Source organism: Thunnus albacares, chromosome 18, assembly GCF_914725855.1.
Source record: "Thunnus albacares chromosome 18, fThuAlb1.1, whole genome shotgun sequence".
Classification (NCBI taxonomy): domain Eukaryota; kingdom Metazoa; phylum Chordata; class Actinopteri; order Scombriformes; family Scombridae; genus Thunnus; species Thunnus albacares.
This window is the reverse complement of record NC_058123.1, coordinates 9,607,096-9,631,659: the sequence shown is the minus strand read 5'-3', so window position 1 is coordinate 9,631,659 and position 24,564 is coordinate 9,607,096. Positions and strand designations below refer to the sequence as shown.

The window sequence follows — 24,564 nt, the reverse complement described above, 5'->3', positions numbered from 1 at the left end:
ACATGAAACACATCCTACTTCAATCATAATTGTTAGCTTTTAAACCATTTCAATTTTAGTGTGAGAATACAAGGATGAAATGTAGCGCTGTGTTATTTATTTTTAGCATTCAACTGTGGGATCAGTACTTGTAGGAAATGGAAAAAAAACAGACAGTGATAAAAGAGGAAAGGCTTCAATTACATGACTAATCAATAACACTTTCTGTTCTAAGTCCAATAAGGCATCATTCATGTCAATGTGACTTTGGAATAGATAATTACAGCCAATCAGGAGCAAGGGGAGCGGCTTAACAACCACCAATCATCGCCAGTGAAGACAAAACAGTTTCTCAAGTGAAATGAGCTGTCACAAATCTCAGTGTAGTTTCAGAATCAATACATATTGATGACAAGGAATAAAACAAAAATGAGCCAGTCCGGGAAGAAAAGAATTATCCAGTCCAGAAAAAAACTAATTAGGCAGGAATGCCTTCAATGAGCCCTCTCACATCTAAACATCTCAACCAGTGGAAAAACAAGCAATATGCAAAGGGTGAGAGGTCTAAATGAAAAAAAAAGGCGATCGATATTCACTCTTGAGTCCGACAAGCCACCCTCATACCAGTGTAAATTTAGAACCAGACACATAAACGTCTCAACAGGATGTGGTGACTGGAGCTTAACAATGTCTGCATTTCACACACACACACACACACACACACACACACACAAAAATGTCAAATATTAAGAACAGAAAACGTTTGACCATGTGCACTCCAGAATGAGTGGAGCATTTTTTAATCTGTATCAGCAGTGATCAGCAGTAAAGCATCATTTGTCTGTGCTTTCTAAAACTGTTACAAATCACTGTTAAAAAAATATGTTATATGATGTGATAACGCTGTGGTTAAGGTCTGGTTAGGTTTAGAGAAAGATCATGGTTTGGGTTAAAATGATCACTTTGTTAAGGTTACAGAAACATGTGATGTGGGTTAATAATAATAATAATGATAATAGTAATAATAATAACTTTATTTATATAGCACCTTTTAAAGTTAGGTGACCTTTGTAGCCATGGATACAATACCAGCCACAGGATTAAGGTTAGGGGATGATCGTAGTTACGTTTTTTAAAAAACTGTCCCAGCTCGCAGTTGGAAATGTGACACTCGTGGTTGGAAACAGGAAATGAACAGCAGCAGTCTCATGTGGCAAAGTCCACTGTTGGGTTCATGCCTCCATCCACCCCTCGTCCTCTCAATGTGGAAATTTGTCGACATATATAGACGTCATCTGAACTGCTGCTCGGGGTCATAATTACTATGGCTGCTAGATCTGTCACTCAAACATAACAATACTGTAGGTCATTTTTGGGTGACTGACATTATGACCTATTGTGTTGTTTTTCTTGGGAGAACAGTCTTTTTCTTACTTATGGTGACATGTTGTCTACAGATGCATAGGCACTATTTCTTAGGTAGAAAAGATTATTAGTGTTAGCTTGCTGACTGAAATTCTTTAGCAATTGTTAAAAAAAAAAAGTTGATACAATGTCTGGTAAGGCTAGTACTCAGTGTGATCGAGAAATGCATTGAGGAAAATGGTAGATGTTGATTGGGGGAAAAAGAGAATAAATAGAAGAAAAAATAGGAAAACTAATGAGCTGAAAAATAAAATGACATAAATGATATAATAAAATACATCAACTGGTTGGATGTGAAGGAAATGTATAAATCTTTATATTTCTTATTTCATTGATTTTTTATTACTGTATTATTTATTCATATATTCAGTTACATTTTTGTCTGATACCTTTTCCTGACTTTTATAAGTTTCTGAGCTTCATACCTTTGAGGAAATCATTTCTGTAAAACTACAACATTATTGATCATCACCCTCTTTTATTCGCTACTGAATGTTTGCCCTTTTATAAAATTTGATCCCAATCAGTCTTTTAGACATACACCACTCAAGCACCACTCAACAGAATAGCATCTGGCAGCAAATCATCACTGTCGCATTAAGTTTGTAAATGAGAACAGCCTCAGCAGAGCCACTATTTTGGGGGGAGAGAGAAAAGGCAATTACCTATGTTCGAGGAGTGACGCACTGTAATAATGAGTAATATAAGAAACTCATGTTCACAGAAAATAAAAGTCAACAGATATTACTTTTGAAATGATTAATAGGAAATACATACTGCACATTCCTTGCATAACGGTGGGTAATGAGCCCAGTAATACTACTGTGTGACTAAGCTAATATTCTCCCCTAAAGTGCTCCCTTATGGTTGTCAGTGGTTTTGTTTCAGATGTAGCTTGCTGATCATTAGTCTGCTGGGGTCTGATCTGCATCAGTGTAATTCTTGGGTGTTCTTCCCTCGTCTATAAGGACAGAGGTTCCAAAGCATAATTACTCAGAACCCTAATAGACCATCAAGGGATGGCCCCAGCGGTGGGCCCCTCTCTGAAGTAATGAATCATCATGAAAAAAAAAAAATGTGTAAGTGTGATCTACTGTCCGTGTATTACCGTGGTTTATATTCATTATTTTATCTCTGATGACAAATAGCAGAAAATGAAAAAGTTTAACCATCTCTAAATACCACAGCATGCAAGCTGCACAGATTATTTGAGAATGTATCTCTTCACACAATGCTGAGATTTGCATGTTTTTTTTTTGTAGCATTCAGTGTAGCACCTAAACCAACAATTTTAATAACTCATCAAGTCATTTACTAAAGGAATAGTTTAACATGTGTGGGAACAGACTTATTTGCATTCTTGCTGAGAGTTAGAAAAGGAGATTGATATCACTCTCAAGACGAGACAGTTAGATTAGTTTAGACTGGAAACAACTTGCCTGGCTCTGTCAAAAGCACCTGTAAACCTCATTATTTAATATGCTATGTCTTGTTTAGTTAATCCTTAGAAAAACCTCAACTGTAAAAATAACAATTTTGGTTTTGTGGAGCACAGACAACCTGTGGAGACTCCTGATAGTCTTCAACAACTAGTTTTAGCATATAACTCCCCCTAAAAACCTCAAAAGTCTGCGGTTTCACACGTGGGTTTTTGTCTCAACATTTCCCAAAATGTCAAACCATTCCTTTAGGAGCAATTGCCAAACACTCTGATTTGAGCTTGTCCAATATGAGGATTTGTTGTTTTTCTCTAGTTGATCATTGTACGGTAATTGAGAAACTAAATAATTAATAGAAAATAATATCAAATATTAATATCAATAATACAGATTCATTTATTTGAATCAAAAACCAACATTAACAAAAAAAAAAAAAAAGAAACCAAAGCTTCAGTCTGTGCCACTGTATTGCTATTTTGTTTCTATGAGACTGTCAGAATGATCTGAAGTCCACTGACTGTACCGCCGTTGACACTCTGCCAGGAACACATAAAGCCGCCATCACAAGTGATACATGCCCAAATAATGTTTGGGGAATGGTGGAGGAGCTCACGATCAATCAGAGGGTTTAGACTTTGCTCCAACAAAATTAAATCAACTCCATTTCAATTAAATCACTGCCGCCTCGCACAAACACAAGTCCCACTGAGGCTCTCGCATCGACCGGCATGCAGATAGTTCGACGGCAAAGGCTAGATGGACAAACTTTAAACTTTCAAACAGTCCGATACTGTCAGGACACCGAGATTAACACTAAACTTCACCGCCTGCAGGTGCAATATACGTGAACAGAAGCCTGAATACATGAAAGGAAGAAAGTTTTAGTCATATATTCAAAGGCAGAGTTAAAAAAGTATTCATCACATATGCGGACAACCTCACAGAACACCCACAAAACTGATAGTGATGATTTGTCTTAGATAATAATCTTGATATAATAGAAATAAAAATGTGTTATTTCAAGACTCAAATCTATCTGGTATGCTTCAGGGAAGTACCAAGAGACAAAGTCGAGTGTGGAGCTGAGTGAACCCGGGGTCGCCTTTGAGTAAAGATCAGCTCAGAGGACTGCCTCAGCTCTGAGGGTTCATGTCCAACCCACACATAAGCCGTCTAAGAGGTCAAATGTCAATGACGAAGTCTTTTATTAGCAGGTGTTAAGACCAAAATTATTATCGTATAATTTTTTTTTTAAAAAACACAAGGGGCTTGGTGTGGGCGTATTGCTACAGGTACATGTGAATAAGTTTAAAAAGTCAAATTTGAGTGACGCATACAGCTTATCAGACACCAAAACACTGCACAAGGGTTTAGAATATTAAAAGGAAATATTTTATAACCATGGAAGGCAATCTACTAGGAATTTACATACAAGTGTAACACCATGAATGAATGAGTGAGCGTCCATATCTCCCCATTTATATGAATCATAGTGCTGAAACAACACACATAAAAAACACAGAGCTCTTGGAGAGAAATCAGGGAGGTTAGGATGAGGCTACAACAGTAGGCTTTTTGCCAGCCCTTTGAGCATTGCCATTCAGAGTTGGTATAACTGCTGCTGCTTTTACATGTGGTTAGACAACACATGTACAACCAAGTTCATTCGAAGTATTATGAACCCTTTACTCTCCCACTCGAGCTGCACTTAAACGTTCCTTCACCTTTCATCTGCTTATCTTTCTCTGTACTCTTAATTTCCTGTTTATATTCTCTCCCTGCTTTCTTCATCCATCTTTCTATCTCTCCACTCAATTTTCTCTTTACCCTTTGCTACATCTCCTTTCTGTTTTGTTAAGGCCACCTGACTTCATTGCACGCAGTGGTGCAGGTAGCGCTCATGTTGTTTGAGGCTCTTGAATCAGAGTGACAGGTAGCCTGAAGCTGCTCTTGTGTTTCTTTACTCCTCTTAGTCTCTCTTTCACTCCTCAACTGAACACAAGAACAGCCATACGCTGCTCCCTTTCCTTCTACTAGAGGGGTTTTCATCGAAACTCTATCTTTATTTCCTTCTTACCTCCTTTCTATACACCTTTCTTTGACTTTCCCTGCTGCTTCAGGCTTAGCAGGTTGGCCTGTACTGCACATATGAAAACTATCAACACTGCAAGCTTCTCAAACAGATGGCTGTAAGGGCTTATGTTCGATGATGCCCCCTTCAGCATGAAACACTGCTCAGCCGAGAGAGCCACAGTTACTGTCCAGCAGATTCAAGTGGTGACCACGGCTCTTGGAGGCAGGTCAAAGCAACTGTTTAAGGAAGTACTTCATGTTTGTCTATGATAGATCCTGGCAGCTGCGCTCAAGTCTTCAGTATGTTGAGTCACCACGGGGACTTGAACTCCGCCTGTGTCAACTGTCAAGCAGATGTCCAGGATCAGGAGGAGGACAAGTGGCAACGCACATGCTTCAGAGAGATGACCGTGTCCCCAAGCGCACACACGCATACACATTCACACATACCAACATGTATATTACTTGGACACTTGACACACCAGTAATGGGGGGAAAATAGGGGAGAGGGCAATTTTAGATGTTTGCAGGAATGAAACATTTTCGTGTAGTGAAAAGGAAGGAACAATTCTGATGTTATGACTGGGTCGGTCATTCAATAATAGAGGTGTCGAATGACTGAGAGTTGAAAAGGGGGGAAAGAGTGAAGGCCTGACCATTACGTTGTCAAGGGGAATTCAGGAAGCTCAACTGAAATTCTGTCTCTCTCTTTTTCTTTCATGCTATCTGCAGCTCTCCCTGTCTGGTTCAACAACTCCTTGTCAGACACTATTGAAAGAACTTGTGTGACATCTTGTCCTCTTGTCCTGCATCGGTTTATATTTCTGGAGCTGGGTGAAGCACGCAGATCCCTGAACACTCCTCTCTCTACCAATTCAATTTTTTTAAAAAGCCGATGATTGAATCCTGTCCCTTATGTGACAGGCAAAGCTCAAGACAAACTGCGGTGACATGAAAATCACAGAAATTGTATGATGTTCGGCGTTCAGTTGTCAGTCAGAATTATCTCTTACTTTGGTGTAGAACACACTGGAGGGATTTCAGCACCAAATACAAATTAAAAGTAAAAAGAGGAGAGACGGTGGCGTGAGAGAGAATTCCAGAGCTGAGTCTGCTTCCAAAGCCGATGCCGCTCTGGTCTAATCTTTAAAGTAACTGTACACATGCACCACTACGAAAAAAGGCAAGAGAAAATTAGATCATTAATGGGGATGGCAAGGCAATAGTTTTGTGCATTTATTATATAGAGGAAACAACATGAACAAGCACTGTGCAAAGTAGATAAGCAGGCTGTCACAAAGCTGCTCTTGGCCACTTGAGCCACTAATCTGTATGTGGTGGCCTATAGAGACGTCACTATAGATAGCGGGAAGAAGAAGGCAACTTTTGATTAACTATGTACATTTATAATTACACACATAGACATATGCTATATATATATATATTGTACTGTAGAGCATGCAAACACTCATTATGGACTTGTGCTCATGTCATGTGTATACACACACAGACACAAACAGTCAAACTTGCACATCCACGACTTATTGACGCATTCATTGTGACGTTCTACAAATTATGCCTGACCACCAGGCTTTGTCATATCCTCTTTCAGCTGCAAGCATTTCATCTTTCTAAAAAAAGATGCCTCCAAATGGAGACGTTCTCTGTGATCACACATTTTGGGAATTAAACCTCCAGGATGCCGAGTTAATGGGATTGCTCCTGTTTTGCTTCTGGCTGCGGACTGCATGGTGGCTGGAGGGGCTATGAGTTGATGCCTAGAACCGACTTAGTGGAGACAAAAAGAAACCAAGCCAATTTTCACTTTGTTCCTTCTCCAGCATGGCCAAGACATCCAATTCCATCAGGCCTTTGCTGCTGGGGCGGCTGATAGAAATGGGCCCTAAGTCCTGTAGCTGGGCCAGCTTATTCCCCTATCTTCTAATGGCTCTGATAAGGGATTGGAGGAAATGGTGTCAGAATATCCGCCGTATGACCCGCTGCCAAAGACCCTGATTAATCTCACTAAGGAACAACAAGAACAAGCTATGGGTATTACAGATGCTCTACTAACACATATTTACAATAACAGTAAGAACTGAGGGTTTATTATCTAATAACATAACTGTCAACAATACTAAAACATCTTCTTGGGGACTGTAAGCCATCGACCCAAATTGGGGTAACGATTTGTCCTCATTGATGATCTGAAATCTCTATTATTTTCCTTTCTGACTCACCAGGGGCTTTGTAGAATCCGATATCTTCCTCTGAGAGAGGCAGCAGGTAGACTTCTCCTTCCTTCCACAGCAGGGGGTACTCCTGCCCAGAAGAGAACTCTCCCACCCAGCCATCCTGATCTGCAGGTAAAAGAAGACATTTCAAAACACTTGTCGCAGCCATTCTCCTCTGTATCATAGCAGATCAGGATAAATATGGTGAGTACAAGAGCTTACAAAGAGTTTAAACTTTTTGAGTTCACAGAGAATGTGTCCAGATTATTCTTTTACTGGTTTTACTTTATCTGTGATTGATTTTTTTGTATGATTTATTCATCTGTCAAGAACAATGCTCAGGATAAAAGTCAAGACAAAAGATCCACACACTGCACTGAAAGCTCCCAGCTAATTTATTTTAATAGAGCAACGTTTTAATATAACAGAGATCTTCATCAGGCATTGCTAAATAAGCATTACAAAGCAAAACAAGCAATATACAGACACAAACACATTTATCGTTCAGGTGGTTGTGATCTGCATGATTGAGAGTTAATCTACTCTCAGACTGAACCAATCAGACCAGACCTTGATGACACTGTTTGATATTCCCAAAGACCAGGGGACAAGTATCAATGCTTGTCAACAGAAAAAGAGCTGCAAATGTTAACATAGGAGGCTAATTTTCATCAGTTGTCCTTGGCCACATGTTAAAAATGTGCCCTAAAATGTGAATAAAAACAACATACCTGATGAAGTTAATATATAAAAAGAAATATACTAACAAATATCATGTGCAGGTCTGCACACACTCACAAATAAACTAATACACATGGTAATTAAAGGAGTACAATAGTTCCACATTTTTGAATGTATGTTCTCTTTCTGAGAGTTAGATGAGAAAATCAGTATGACTTCCATATCAGTGAACATGAAGCTAGCTTAGCATAAAGACTGGAAGCACCTTGCCTGGCTCTGTCCAAAGAAAAGACCAGGTTTTGTACAAGCTATGAAATATGTTAATTTGTGAGCTTTAGAGGTTCTGGTAAGCTGTTTTACAGTTGGACTGAACCAGGCTAGCTGTTTCCACCTGCTTCCAGTCTTAATGCTACGCTAGGCTGATAACCTGCTGGCTTTAGCGTCATATTTAACATATTTAGACCAGAAAATGATATCAATCTTTTCAACTCAGCAAGAAGGTGAAAAAGCAAACAAAGTTGTTGACCTTGTTCATTTTAGCTTGATGAATCACATCCCACAAGAATAAGGGAACCTCACTGATGGCTGATGAGCCTGAAACAATACCTTCAATGAAATTAGAAGTGATGTTGACAGCGGCATAGTGATTGGACGAGGAGCAGGCCAGAGAGTGGCCAAAGCAGAAACATGGTTGGCAGCCTGCTGGGTTTACTTGTTGTAAGTTGAAAAAGCCTGGCTTGCATCTGTGGATACACACACACACACACAAACAAGCATAAAAAGTTATCAACATGCAGATCCAGCACACATACCTCATTGCAGCTATTTACCACATCCTTGCTGCAGTGTTATCCTTACTAATCTCTTTAAGTTGTTCTCAGTGCAACACTCAGGGGTGCTGAACGCTGCAGACTGCAGAGCTAAGGTAGAAGTGACCAAATGATGCTCAGCTTCAAGGACCCTGAGCTCTGACCTACAGACAGTAGCTGGCATATGGGTGGGACAGGAACACCGCTAAAAATCAGCCACTACACTAGTCACATTACACAGGAGAGGGGCCTGCTCAACGAGCTGTGAAATCAGCAAAAAAGTCAACAAACAGGGAGCACAGAATAATTCAATAGTTTCAGACCTGGGGCTGTGTGTTTTGCTAATGTCACAGTGAGTTTATCTGTTTGATCCTGTATCCCAGAGGAACAAGATAGCAACAGACAGGGAGAAGCAGAGACTTGGTTATTGGCATATTGTAACAGTCATGTTCACTGTCCTGGTCGTCAAAATGATGGATAGTCCCAAAACTTATAGCGTTTTTTTTTTTTAAATAACTCGTTTTTTAGTATTCTGCCACAATTGTAGGATGTGCTGACCTGTCTGAATATTTTACAGTGCTGTTGAATCTAGGAGTGGTGATGTAAATGTTTTATTCTAAAACATAAGACTTAAAATGAATAAAGAGCAGACCTTGCCAACATACTATATTCTGTGCATGAAGTGATGAACTGTCAGTAATGGCTTTGGTTGTTCTATTGTGCCAGAGACTACAAAAACAGTTGCCTTGGTAACCACAGGTCATGTGCGTACATGCATGACGTAAGCAACAAGCCTCACCTGCCACAGCTCTGTCCCTCCACATTTGGCTTACAGTGACAGCGTCCATCCAGAGGAGAGCAGTCGTCCACAGTCCCGCTGGGATTACACTCGCATGTCCTACAGGCAACAAGCGAGATGAAGATAAAAGGTTTAAATCCGCTGCACTCAGCTAACATGTTTATGTGGGAGAAAGCGTGTAGCTGAGAAAGAAGACAAAGGTTGTTTAGCTTCACTGATCTCCATAAAGATACCCCCCCTCCGCCCCCCCCCACCGGCCCCAAGGATCACAGATGGTCAGCTACAGTACAGCAACTCTTGAATCAGTGGGGTGTCGTGCTCAAGGACACTTCAGCAACATGGATACTTAATCTGGGGCTTGAACCTGGGTCAATGGGTTTTTGTCATCACTTCACTCATTCAAAAAGTACAACAAGGGTTTATGCAAATCATCAACTCTAAGATGCTTGATTTAGTGCACAATCCGTCATAAAAATTTAAAAGTCGGTGTAAACAACCTTGATAAAAGCAAGTGAGTAGGTGTATGGGTCAGCAGTGACTTGGATCATGTCAAAATTTGTTTGATCACCGTCATTGATTGATTACTTTTGTTTTAAACTGTAACACAGAATCTATTTTTTTAATGAGGTGCTATTACCAATAATTCAATTATCCCAAGGCAACTACTACTTGTTTCTGCTCCAGTGGTCTGAGTAATTCACACCTCAACTCAACAGCCTGATTTTGCTGCATGAATGAGAGAAAGCAGTGTGTGTGTGTTCATGTATGTGTATGTGCTGATAGAATTTTGGCTATATGTGTGAGAATAATCCAGTTATCTCTGATATTACATTTTTATTATGTACATTTTTGGTTTGTAAATGTATTATTGCCACATATTAATTGACAGATATTCAGAAAAGGAGATGACTTACAAAGGTTACATATAAGTGATTAAGTGATTTTTTTTGTCCACTTGGGGGCAGCAGACAAAAGCTGTAAATGCAACACTGACACGTTATCACCTTTTAAGTTGATATAGTGAACATGTTAGCAAACAGTTGCCTATTTACACATCGGGCAGATATGGAGCAACATTAACATTTATGGAGTTGTGTTTTTGGCCACCTGACACATGTAAGTCTAATATTCCTTTAAGCTTTAGTTTGGTCTCTACCAACTACTTAGTAAAACTCACCATTGAGTCCATCAGCTGCTTATGCTCCACTAGATTCAGCAGCTTGTTGATAACTTTGAGAGCCTGTTGTTTGGTGCTGGGAAGGTAGCGTACAGTGGGTTTATCAGAGTGATGAAAGTGCTGTGACTGTGCTACGTGTGTTGTTGAGAATGGTCTCCCATAACTCTGCTGTGGCCGCATCTCCTCTCTTGATTTCTCTGGCTTTTGACTACCGTTTATGGATTTACTGACTACTGATTGTGTCTTGTGGACAAGATGATTTACTTGATGTTTTAGATTACTGAAATTTAATACTGTTCGGCTGATCTTCATTGATGACTTCCCTGTGTTACCACACTAGCCCTGTTGTATTAGCCTCTGAGGTTAAAAACAAAGATTAGTTGGGCAGACCAGATACCAGCTGCTAACTTCCACTTTCTTCACGATTCTGCTGATTGACTCCTGGAGGCCTAATTCTACATGTCAACACCGCAGTGTGCTCTGATCTTAGAGCCTTCGCTTGTAAGTACCCTGTCGTTTCCTCACGAGAGCCTGCTACGGCTAGCCAGCTAGCCTACTGGCCATACCAGTCCACTGGTTTGCTAGCCAAACAGCTAATGTTAGTCTCCTAGCCTGCTGGCCCGCTAACAACCCTACTCTGCACTGTAACATTGTTAACATTGTTATTACTTATTGTGTTCATCTCTTTCTCCAACATCATGCCTCCACTCACCTCTTCAGCCTCCACCTTAGTCAGAGAATCGCTGAGCTGGAGGGGCAAATTTCAACCCTGCACCAGATCAAGGAAGATGAGCAGCACATTGACTCAATGGTTGACTTAGCAACATCCAAGCTGGCCCCTGGCTTGGCACTACCACCATCAGAGAGCCAGAAATAGTGAAAGCTCCACCAGTCCCCCTGAAAGATCCTTGGCCCAGCCTGGGGGCTAAACCAAAGAACCTGCACTGATCTACTCCCTCTGCCACAGAGGCAGACACAACAACAACAACTGGAGTGCACCAGGATCATTGTGCATGTTGGGTCAAATGACACTAGGAAACAGCAGTTTGAGGAGGATTTCAGGGGATTTCAAACATCTGGCTACACTCCTGTCCACAGGTAAAAGGATCCTGATTTCTGGTCCAATTCCAACTCTTGGACTTAGCTGCAGCCTCTTCACCAGGCTCCTCTCTCTCTACAACTGGCTCAAGGGAGAGTGCACAATCCTTGGAATCCACCTCATTGACAATTTCAACCTCTTGTGGAACCATAGTGAATACTATAGGAGAGATGGACTTCATCCCAACTGCACTGGTGCACACTTTCTCTCTGCAAACATGGACTTTGCCATCCCACACACTGTCATAGTTGACTGAGAAAGTCCATGCTCCCACAAGGTAATCACATCACCCATGTCAATAGAACAAAGTCAATTAAATCAGTTACCTTGTGTGGTTACTACAGTCTGTCATGGCCACTACAAGGGACTACAAAACAAATACTCCCTAAGCACTGTTTTCAGTCTAATTGCATCTCAGTTAACATTTGCAACAGGCAACATATGAGATCCACTAACCATCAGTTAAACTGTACTACTTGTGGTGTATCTGCAAGTACTCTGATCTCCATCCCATAAGATGTTCCATGTTCTGCACCAGGAAAAACTGAATGGGAAAAAAATGGATATGGCACTTCTCATTGTTTGATCACTAAGCAATAAGACATTAGCGACAGACCTGATGTTCTTATTGATATGTCCTCTCCATGCTATGGTTTTGAGCATTCTTGAGCATGGTAAAAAAGGCAGTGGGACTGCCGCTACATTTGCTGATGCCCTAAACTGTAGAAATATCCCTACGGGTGATTTTGTTCCTTTGAAAATCATGCTATACTTTTAGAATCCCAACCCCCTGTGTTTGTCATAATAATATATAGACCCCCCAAACAGTGTCCTATCTTTTTAGATGACTTCACCGAAATGTTGTCTATTGTCAGTACCAATTATGATAACAATAAGGTGATATTAATATACATGTGGACAATGCAGCTGACTCTAAAGCTGCTTCTAAAATGCATTGAGCTTTATGGATTTTATTCAACACCGATTCACAACCATGGTCACACGTTGGATCTAATTATTACTCATGGTCTAAGGATTGATACATCAACTGTAATTGACTTGGCAATCTCAAACCACTAATGCATTTTTTTCTCTGCATTGTTATCATCGCCTAGCTTTGTTGCTAAGCGGGTTGTTAGGAAACGTCATCTTACCTCTGAAATTGCTGAAAATTTCATAAATAATATTAATAACATACCCCCACAGATCCTCCCTCCTCTTGGGATGATTTAGTCAACAATTTTTATAATAAACTGAAGACTACCATCGAAGCCAAAGCACCAGCCAAACTTAAGAAGATTAAATCTAAACAGAAACCACCATAGAGAACTGGGGATATTATTAACTTAAAGAAAAACTGTAGAAAGCTGAATGTCAATGGAGAAAAACTAAGCTGTAAGTCCATTATGACATTTTAAAAGAACACCTCACTATCTTCAACAAAGTAATTAGAAATGCAAGACAAGCTTCCAAAAATCATAATAATCCCAGAATTTTTTTCTAAATTTTTGACAGCCTCATGAATCCAGCTCAAAAAAGCCACTCTTTCATCACCTCAACATCAAAATGTGGAGAGTTTGCAGCATTTTTCAGAAACAAGATAACAAAAATCAAGTTGGATCTAAACCATGTTATACAGAATGTGTGTGAGCCTGTGTCTTTGGACACCTTCTCTCTGCCTAAGACTGCTATGAATGATTTTGCTAATGTTGATAAGGAAATGCTCAGGAACTAAATAATGCAACTAAAACCCTCCACCTGCTCACTTGACCCTATCCCTTGACCATCTTTTTAAAGACTCTGTTTAGTTGTCTAGACTCTAGAGGATGAACTGCTAGCGATTGTAAATCACTCACTGCTGACTGGTATTTTCCCCCTGGTACTGAAAACTGCTATTGTGAAACCTCTCCTAATGAAAAGTAACCTGGATCCTTTAGCACTAAACAATTTCAGGCCAAATGTCAAAATTTTCTTTTTTAAGTGAAATTCTTGAGAAATTAGTCTTTAAACAGATAAATGATTACCTAAATTTTAACTGCATATTTGAGAAGTTTCAGTCTGACTTTCATCCTCACCATAGCACCGAGACAACACTAGTTAAAGTTGTAAATAGCCTGAGAATAAACATGAATGACAAGAAACTCAAAAGAGCTGCTTTTGATACAGTCGATCAAGACATCCTTATTAACAGACTACAGAAGTGTGTTGGCCTCTCTGGCTCAGTTTTAGACTGGTTTAGGACTTTTCTGTGCGGCAGAGACTATTTTGTCTCCTTTTGTGACCACTCCTTGGCTAATACTAGCATAACATGTGGGGTGCTTCAGGGCTCCATTCTGGGACCTGTGTTCTTCAGTCCCTATATGCTGCCACTGGGAAATATCATCAGAAAACACAAGATTAATTTTCATAGCTATGCCAATGATACACAACTGTACATCTCTTTATCACTCATTGACATCAGCCCTATTGATAAACTGGTGCAATGCATTGACCATATCAACTTGTGGATGTCATATAATTTCTTGCAATTGCACAAAGATAAGACTGAGGTTTTAATTATTAGAACAAAGGTCCTGAGAGAGATACTGTGCACTAACTTAATATCCCTGGCACAAAACGTCAAGCCCCTGGCAAATAATCTTTTGTGCTTCTAGACCCTGATTTGAATTTTGAATCTCCCATCGAAATATTGCTGAAGTGCAACTGTGTCTCTCAGATACTTAAAGAATAAGGCAGATGCTGAGAGACTTATGTATGCTTTTTTTTCCACTAGCAGGCTTGATTACGGCAATACTCTCCTTCCTGGTCTACATAAGAAAGCTATAAATCAGCTACAGATCATTCAGAATGCAGTAGCATATGTACTGACCATGAACCACCAGAAGGAGAGCACACCTCTCACCTGTCCTAAAGTTCTTTCACCGGCTGCCTGTCAGTTTTAGAATTGACTTTAAGATCCTTTTATTGGTGTTCAAATCACTTAATGGACTAGCGCCTGAATAGTTGTCAGACATGCTTTTAATTTATGCTGCCTCTAAATCACTCAGGTCCTCTGGTGCTGGCCTTTTAGTTGTTCCCTGGGTGAGGACAAAGAACATTTAATGTCTGAGGTCCCTGCCTCTGGAACAGCCTGCCAGAGGAGCTGAGGGCATCTCAATCTGTTAACACCTTTAACAGAAATCTTAAGACATATCTTTTTAGCTTAACATTCTCTTAATCCATTCAATTTTAATCTACCCTCTTCTACTGTATTATACTGGTCTCTCTGTTCTACCATGTCTATTATTTCCTATATTATCATTTCCTTATATTACTTTTTATTTTCACTGTTTTGTTGAATTTTCATTGTATTGTTGTATTTTCATTGTATTGTTAAGCACCTCGTATTACAATTTTCCATGAAATGCGATATACAAATAAAGTTTGAGTGATTGATTCATTATGACAGTTAAGTTGTGGGCCATAAAATAAAATTTAAGAAATAGAAGAAAGATGCTTAAATGCCTATAGAGCTGATGGGATCTACAGAGTTGGATGATAAGTCTCTCAAATGTAGTCATTTGATCCATGGTTCCTACAAAAGTAATGATTACAGCAGCTTTAAAGTAACAATAATAAACATTCATCTTCATTGTTTATCAAAGCTAAGACTGAATGCCTATTTCTCTGTTATTCCAGTATCTGTTGTCATAGGATCCACAGAAGTGGTGGTAGAAATAATATTAACACCAAAAAGTCATTGATATGCCATTCAACACCATCACAATTTAGCATTCCTTCTGCAGGTAGAGGGGGTCAGGGAGAGCTAGGATAGACTTCTTATGAATATAAATACTACAACACACACACACACACACACACACACACACATATACACCCTCATATACATTTACATGCAGACTCATATGCACATATACTTAGAAGAGAGCTCTCAGGTCACAGGAAGTTGGAATGTGCTTTTCATCATCAAAATGTATGCAGCGGGTCAGTGCATCTTCACGCTACAACAAAGGACACAGACAAATAACCAGACTGAGTCTGTGACTGTGAAAAACCTCAGGTAAATCAGTCTCACATCTTAGGAATGAAAGCATCTCTGGCTATCTTAAAATCAATTTGAGCTGCTGCACTGATTCTTGTAGCTTACAGGAGCTAAGTGCAAATATGGAAAAAGCAATATTTCAATCAGTGTGTTAACTTTGTACTTGTTCAGGGCACCACCTCAATTAATAAAAAAAAACAATTGTAATTAGTCATTAATCTGAAGATTTTGATCTTTTTCCCAATTACTAAGTATTTTATCTCTGCAAGAAAGAAAACCGAACATCTCTTTAGATAAATGGGAGCATTGATAAACTGTACACTAAATAATACAATGCCATTAATGAAGTGAAACACTGGAATTAGTAAACCATGAATAAATTGAATTATTAACAATCTATAAATAGCCTGCTAATAAATAGTAGGTGACAATAAATACAGATTATGGAGGTTTGGGTCAATGAATCCAAATTAACACGGGGCAATGCTACGCCGGACAAAATATAACTACACTAATCTTTCTTAATGTAGAACATACATTCATCTATCGTTGGAGGAAAGTTATTGAGGCTAATTTTCTCCTTGGGGTTGGCTACAGCTAAAACTGATCTCTGAAGTTTCTGAAGGGAGAGAGGCTGGATCTGGTCACTATGGTAACAGATGGAGGAGGCTGTATGGTCCATGGCTTGGTTCTAAGGGATCTTCAAACACCAGGTCTTTCTCTCCTGTTGGTCAGGATGGCTGGCTGACCAACCAAAACACTGACCATGTGCAGCAGGAGGGAATTCATGGTAATAGTTTGCAGGAATTGTAATCTGAACATAAACTGCAGCAGCTCTGTTTCAGATGAGGGAACAGTTTTTTTAATGCACTTAATCATTCATAGGAGGATGACGGAACTTGTTAAATCAAACTATTAAGCAAATATGCTTAAAGTTTAGGTAAAGCTGTTTGAAGTATAGAAAAATGTGGTCTGAAGCGAAAACAGTTTGTGTTGCAAACAATTTTGGCCTTGACGCCAGCAGCAGGCAGCTGGAAACAGCTGAAAACACCTGTCTGCTGCAGCTAAAAATGACACTGAGAGTGGTGAGCGTGAACTAAAACAGCAAAGTTGTGGGCCGTAAAACCACAACGATGAGCTAAAATGTGCTAAAATGTTCCATAGAGATGAGAGGAACTGCAGAGTCAGGTGATAATTCTCTCTGAATTCGTAGCTACGAGCAATCCCTCTCACATTACATCTAATTTGATTCGATGTTTATGTAACACATTGATTAGAGAAGATTCACTATACATAATTACGTTAGATTAGGTTATAATTCACCTGTTGATTGCATTCGAAATAAAATGTAATCCATGTAAATTTGTGTAACTGACAGCTAACCAGAATACTGTAATATGAAATTTGCTTCATGAAATACAAATGATTTTCTTTGCAGTATGGAACCATGTTGATTGATCTGATTGTGATAAACATCAACACCATCTTACTGTCTTCTCAGTGAAGACAACAATTAAGAAAACATATATGTATAATGACCAAAAGAGGCAGAAATGAGTGACTTATATTTTTTTGATGCCCTATTCTGAATTTGATTGAAATGTTTGTTGAAATGTTGATTAAACTGAAAGGTTGATTTTTCCCCCGGTTCATGTTTCATGAGGTCTATTTCAGGGCTCTGTATTGCCTTGCTTGTTAGAACCGTTGTTAGCAGTTTGATACTGCTATTTGGCACATTCTGGTACTTGCTGATAAGAAGGTCACTAATTCACAGTGGTGTCATATAGAGAAATGAGAACCATCTTGTTTATGGCTGCTTTGTAGTTTGATGAATTCTCACTTAGGGAGGTTGGATGGTATAACTGCAAAACAGGTAAGACTCATTAAACAAAGCCTGTGTCTGTTTTAGGTGGCCTAGTATCATCCTTTATCTGTTTATTTCTCTAGGTTAGGAAACCCAAACCCCTTTTCTCTTGTTTTTACCACCACTTTAGCTCCATTTGAAATATCTTTTCCACATTTTCTTTCTTTCTGTGTGTTTTGTGTGTAAAAATGTTCAGGCATCTGTGTTTATGACTATGCCCGTTGCTCACCTGCAGCCACCAGGGCCAAGTGAATGAAAGCCAGTCCGACATGTGTCGCACTTCTCCCCTGTCACACTGGCTCGACAAGCGCACCTTCCTTCTTCATCGCACTGTAGACTCACTGAACCTGGGAGGGACAGCAGATGGATAGTGCGAGAAGAAAAAGAAAAGAGAATGTAAAAGGTACACAGAGAGAAGCATAATAAGGAAAGAGGGAAGAGTATTGTCAAGAAAACTCAGAATCTCAGAATCCATAAAGTTATTGAAAAATTACATGAAATAGATCAATATACCATTAATAATATGTTATGACGGGGATAACGGAACACCTCTTATTGAATTCCTGTTCGTAAACCCCCTGAGATGAGCTTAGAAGAGAAGGATATAAACTTCCAACCACACTGCAGCTGACATACTTTATATTTAGTTAATGGAGAAAAAAGACCAGCTGCGGCATTGTGGACATGAGAAAAAAAAAAAAAGAAGCCTGATGGAATCTGCTATAACCTTTGATCAATATAATGGACTCCAACAGCTCTGCGCAATCACCTTACACCATTTAGGAAATGTACAGGAAAAGATAGCTGATGTATTTGTTCATTTCTCTCTCTCTGGTTCTCTCTCTTTACCTTGATGATGGTATAATCAGGAGCCCAAACATTTATGTCCCTAAAATGAGACTGCATTCAATGAGCACTGATACTCATTGCCCTTCTCTTCATTGATACTGTTCAACTGGGTAAATTTACAACAGCAGGGCTGAGAAAAAGTAATGGATTTCTTTAATGGTCATTTGGGAAAATAAGGCGAAGAATAAATGTGATGAGATGTGCAAGACATGAGATGAACAAGATTGTATAAATTATGAATCGGAAAAGATTCTTCTCTTAGGCAAGGTTTGGCAGTTGAGTAGTAGATGAATTAGTAAATATTAATGTGGTGTTATTAATGATTTAAAAACATTTGGCCATAAAATTTGCAACAATTAATCCTATAAATCCTTTTCATCTGTAGCCAAATCTTGCTTATGGTACCTCATTGTGCCAATACAGCATTCCAGTTTAACAATGATTCAGTGCTCTCATGCCAGAGGAAACAAAAGAAGTGAGCAAAGCACTTGGCATGGATTATAATTAGGATTCTTAAGTTATTATCAAAACAATTAAGGGTTTTGTATCTGGAGTTTACCATTGATATTGCAGTTGCAGGGCAGGCAAGGCTCTTCAGGAGACCTCCTGTAGTGGTTCTCTTTGCATCGCTCACAATGGGGCCCATCAGTATTGTCCCTGCAGCTCACACAGCGCCCCCCACTGCCAGTGCTCCGGTACTGCTCCATGTCGAACACGCACTCGTTTGATCTCCCACTGCAGTTACACTCTGCGAGCGAGGGAAAGGAAGGAAGAAGGAAGAAGAGCAAGGGGTCAAGTAAGGAGAGTATGTGAAGAATGAGGGAAGAGCAGCCACGGGGGACGAGGGAGGCAGAAAAGGCAACAAGGTAAAAAAGAGAGAAGACAGAAATAGACAGAGGGAAGAGACAGAGGGAGGTTATATGTGTGAGAGATTATGTGTTCTGGGATTGGATCATAATTTAGAGGCTCGTTGCTAATCTCATTTCACACAGGCCTAATGAGGAGCCAATCGGCTGTCAGGGGGCACTTAGATAACAGTAATTCATGTTTATACAAGAGCAAATTACTCAGCTGATAACACACCATCACAGCTCTCATACCCCTCACATCAAATCCCTCCTTAGTTTACCAGTTACCCTGAGGGGGGATTTAGGGGAAATTGCCCATTTTATTATGAATCAAGCTCTCTGTTGTGCTGGCAATAGCCATATGATTATCCCTCCCTGGTAATAAGGAGTCTAAGTAGTGCTCACCTCATTTCAAAAATAAAAAATGATCACCAGTTGCTTTAAAATCTATGTTTCATTTTGCTCTAACTAATGTTGCATTTATGGAATTATTATGAGTAAATAAGAATTCACTGAAGTTTTAGAAAACCCCGAATCCTGTATAATTAGACTCCTCTCAATATAAGAGGAGTCTAATTATTGACTCCTCTCATATCTAAAATGTTAGACTCCTCTCAATATGAGAGGATTCTAACATATTAATTTTGACCAGTAACAAGCTGATCATAATTACAGCATCATTAGCGGTTAAACCTGTGTTAATTGATTTTTGGCCTCTTAGCTATAAACACAACACTGACTTATTATCACCTCATAAAGCTGTTATGGCAAATATGTTACTCATTACACATCCAACAAACACAGAGCACCATCAGCATTTATTTTGAGTTGTTTTTCTGGCCACTTGATAAATGGAAGTTCAATATTCACTCTTCTTCTGGCTGTGTTTTGGCTTCCACCAACATCTGAGGCTAATATCTGGCTCTTTAGCGGCTACATGCTCCACTATGTTCACCAGCTAATCACTAACTTCTATCTTTCTTGTGGTGCTGGGCAGCAGTGTTGGGCAGTGACATCTTACTTAGTAACAATTTACAGTAATGCTATTTTCAGGAAGTAGTAATGTAAGGGATTACAGTTTAAAAATCAGTTTATATTACAGTTGTTAATTATAGCCATGCTCTGTTTATACGTGAATTACTTCAACATTGTCATCTATTTACTGTTTTAGTGTCTTAGGAGCTGGATGGAGGGTTGATATAAATTTTGTCTCTGTTCAATGGACAGACTGGTCCAGGAAGTGTTAGCTTGATGCAGGGACTGGAGGTGAGGTGAGGAGGCAAGCCTCTAACAAAAAGGAGAAATACCTCTCAGGAACAACATATGTACCTCCCAGTAACTCCAAAGTTGTCGTATTTACATGTTGTGTCTTCTTGGCTGCTGGTGAGCCTACATGGGATCATCTGGATTTTGTTCAGAGTTGGAAGGAGTGTAAACTCTGCAACCTCACAATGAGGACGGGACTTTTGAAGGGCTGTGTGTTGTCACTGAAGTCTCTAAGCTGTTATGATGGTGTGTGTGTACGAATTAATCTTTATCAATGGATCTTCAAACTGAACTGACTATACTCAATCACCATTGTCACTGAACAAATCAGTAGCTTTTAGCAGTGGAGCTGCTATGATTCATAAAGCATAAAGCATATTAAAAGACCGTCAAAGCTACAGAAACAATCATAATCTAATTACTCTGTGTAAATAATAGGCTGCTAAGCTATTATGTGCAGTACTTATATGGGCTAGTTTTGTACTGAACTGAACGTGACTTGACTAGCAAAAGCGCTGGATGTTGGGCCATATGAACAATGATGTGTTCACTTACTGTACTGTACATACTGTAGTACATTTGAGCTGTGATGCAGCTGTTTAGCTTAGGAAAAAAGGGAATGAACTACGCAGTCACTGACTATGAATCTTTCAAGTGAACTGAACGAAGTGATTAGAATCAGCAAAGTGTTTTGTGATTTCTGCCTTTAACCTGTTGAAGTTTGGTAAATATTGAACCTACAAACCGTTAGTTGGCTGCTTGATAAACCACAATATCTCGCTCTCTATTGTTTTACATTTGTTACATAAAGAAGAGGAGAACTGTGGATGTAGATGTTTTGTAACTGTTTAAACGAACCTTTAATGGAGCTGTGCCGAGTAAAGAAAATGTCACTCCAAGCCACTCCTTTAATATTACACAGAGTATTTGGACATATTGTTCATTCAAAAAATATTGATTACTGCGCCTTTAAACATCTTCCCTGAAATTGTAGCTTTGATGGATGAATATGTACTGCAGGAACAAGTAGCCTTTGCACTACTAGGAGCAGTCTTTTGAAAACAACATGTATCTTTTGACAAATGCTGAGTCCCTTGTCATCACATCTGCAATCCCTCTGCCTGTGGGGCAACAGAATCTGACAAAAACTGACACTCCACAAAGAAAGTTGCTGCAGCATGACTCACTTCTGATTGGCACTGGTGGGCAACTAGAGCACAAATACGACCAGCCAGCTCTACTTGTCAGCTCCCATCCACTTTATCTTTATCATGCCAGCTAGTGGTGCTGCCACTGCTGGTCAGGCTAGCTGATAGCCAGGTGGCAGTACTGTCAACAACAGCCTGAGCCTCTGTCCTCAAATCCGTGTTGACTCTGACGTCTCCTAAGTAATCCTTGATGTCTACTGTTATACTGTGAGAATGTTTTATTGTCCAAGCCTATCTTCAGAAAAGCTGAAAATTATCTCAAAAGTTTAGTTCGCATAACTTCAGGTCTATCAATGGGTTATGTCGAAAGTTACTTCATGTGTGAACTGAAGTGAGGAAAATTAGTTTGTTTAATTATAGTCCATCATCGTAAATGAGCTTAAGGGCAAACTGAACATCTGGCTTCTCATCCCTCTCAGCAAGTTCAAAAGTGTATTTGCTCATGTTTTAATTACTTGCTGCTCATGTTTCAGTACCTGATTTTTTATCAAGCTTTTGTATTTATTGTTTTATTTAGTTCTTTGGTTTGGTTATCTGCACTGAATAATAGGTATATTATTATTGTTATAATTCGCAGCTGTATTTAAACCATTCTATGTATATTATTTCTGTTGTAATGTACAGTAACAGCATTTGATCAAAACTGCTGCAGTGTGTTTTCCATTGAGGTAAAGAAGAGGACAATAAGTATAGCAGTTTGGAGGTGGTATATGTGGGATGAAGACTGTGCGCGCACACACACACACACACACACACACACACACACACACACACACACACACACACACACATACACACACACATAGTATGGCAGATGGGAACTAAGAAAGGGCAAATCAGTTAAAGCTGCTTTTCAACAGGTTTTACACAAAGACTTCTACACAGCCAGTGTTTGACCATCTTGACCACATTTAGATCTGCCCACCCACATCCACCTCTTCTACATGCTGCTTTCCTCAATCCTGTCTTGGGACCACACAGCCTGTGCATCACAGCCACTGTGGAGACTCAATACAAGTAAGGAGGCAGACATAACTCCAGACTCAGTAGGAACAAAATGGTGCACAAAGGACTCCTGTCCTGTGATTGATGGAGCCACCTCTTCAAACACTACGCCTCATACATTTTTGGATGACCTTTATTGAGGAAATCTACAGGATTACAATAGAAATAAGTGTTAGAATATAAACCTTTGTGGTGACCGACAGCCTTCTCAGCTATAAATACTATAATTCTCAATCGCAAAGAATACATTTTTTTTATCAAAATAATAAGGAAACAGTTATAATGAAAGTATCTGCAAGTTGCAAAATCCCCCTTCTTGACAGCATATGTACAACTCTACAGTAAGTGGATGTCTCCACTATGGATAAACTTCCTGCAGTGTCCCTGTGCAGAAAAAGGGATGGCCCAGTGCCTTCACTATGACTATGAGTCAGTGGCACTAACCTCTCTTGAGAGGCTGTTCCTGCAGCACTTCAGAGTCCAGCTGAAGGCTTCTAAGAACTCTTTAATTTGCATATCATGCCCATATAGGCGTGAACGTTGCCCTCATATTGCTCTTTGGGTCATAGAGATTAGCCTGGACACATAGTGAAAGCCATGTTCATCTTTATCAGCAGTGCTTTTAAGAGCACACAGCCCCAAATAAACTCTTATTGCAGTGTGGTATAGCAGTCCTGTACAAAACTGGTGGCGTTTGAGTCTTGTCAGCATCAATCTGAGTGATATAAGATGTTTGATCAAAGAAATCACCCAGCAGAAATAACCTACTGTGATGCAAATATTGCCTGAACTACCTACTAGATGATACAATGTCACGAATGCAAAGAACATAACATGTAAATTAGTGAAAACAAACAAATACAGAACCCAGTTTATGTAAAATGAAATTATGATTAGAAAAAAAGTGAAAGCCAAATAATGAATATTCATTTAGTTGCTGAAGGTTTAGAGGTCAATGAAACAGGTTAGAAAAAAAAGTGTAAACCAGAAACTACAATGTTTCTGCATTGAATTAGACAAACATACAGTATATAGTGAACTAAGTAGCTGGTTTTCAGAAGGCTAAAGGAGGTTGCCACCTCACCTCACCTGCATGAGAGGTGATACAATCCACCATCTTAGTGTCCTCTGCCCTTTATAAGAATCATTTCTTGTACTGTACTGTTGTGAAACCCATTACAAAGAGAGACAACAATCCCTGCAGGGACAGTAATTTCTCATTTTTACATCTAATTTGCTGGACAAATGAGATGTCGGACTAGCCAGGAGAGTGGGACACCAGCAATGATAAGAGGCCATGCTGCATATATATCTGCAATCTTTAGTGTGGTACAACAGACAAATCAGACCTCTTCCTAATACACACAATATTCAGCCTGTTGCCTTTGTGCTTGAGTTAAGATGTGTTTTTTTGATAAGAGGTTGTGTAAAAAAGCAGCATCTGCCAACAAGATCAGCCCGGTAGTCTATCAGCATTGTCTACTACATCACCAGAGGATTGGTCTGCACATAATTTTATGATCTCCTTTCACTCATGTCAAAGGAATGTGCAGCTGTTATAAGGGCCATGTCATTTTATGTAATTGCTAATATTTAATCTTTTCTTGTGTTTTTGCATTGAAACATTTAGTATGATTTTGGGAAATACACCAACCTGCTTTCTTGTCAAGACTTAAGACAAGACTTAAGATGATTGATACCACTCACATATCTGTCTGCTAAGTATGAAGCTAGAGCCAGGAGACAGTTAGCTTAACTTAGCTTAAA

At 39.4% G+C, this 24,564-nt stretch overlaps 1 protein-coding gene across 1 annotated transcript in view; it reads right to left on the bottom strand.

Annotated features, from left to right (window-relative positions):
• Positions 1 to 24,564, bottom strand: part of lamc3 (laminin, gamma 3) — a 108,502-nt gene that overhangs the window by 43,205 nt on the left and 40,733 nt on the right. Inside the window, exons 5-9 of the mRNA XM_044334291.1 lie at positions 19,030 to 19,218; positions 17,851 to 17,968; positions 9,440 to 9,538; positions 8,438 to 8,574; positions 7,157 to 7,276 (exon numbers count right to left, since the gene is read on the bottom strand). Of these exons, the coding sequence (XP_044190226.1) occupies positions 7,157 to 7,276; positions 8,438 to 8,574; positions 9,440 to 9,538; positions 17,851 to 17,968; positions 19,030 to 19,218 (663 nt within the window). The remainder of the gene's footprint in view (positions 1 to 7,156; positions 7,277 to 8,437; positions 8,575 to 9,439; positions 9,539 to 17,850; positions 17,969 to 19,029; positions 19,219 to 24,564) is intronic.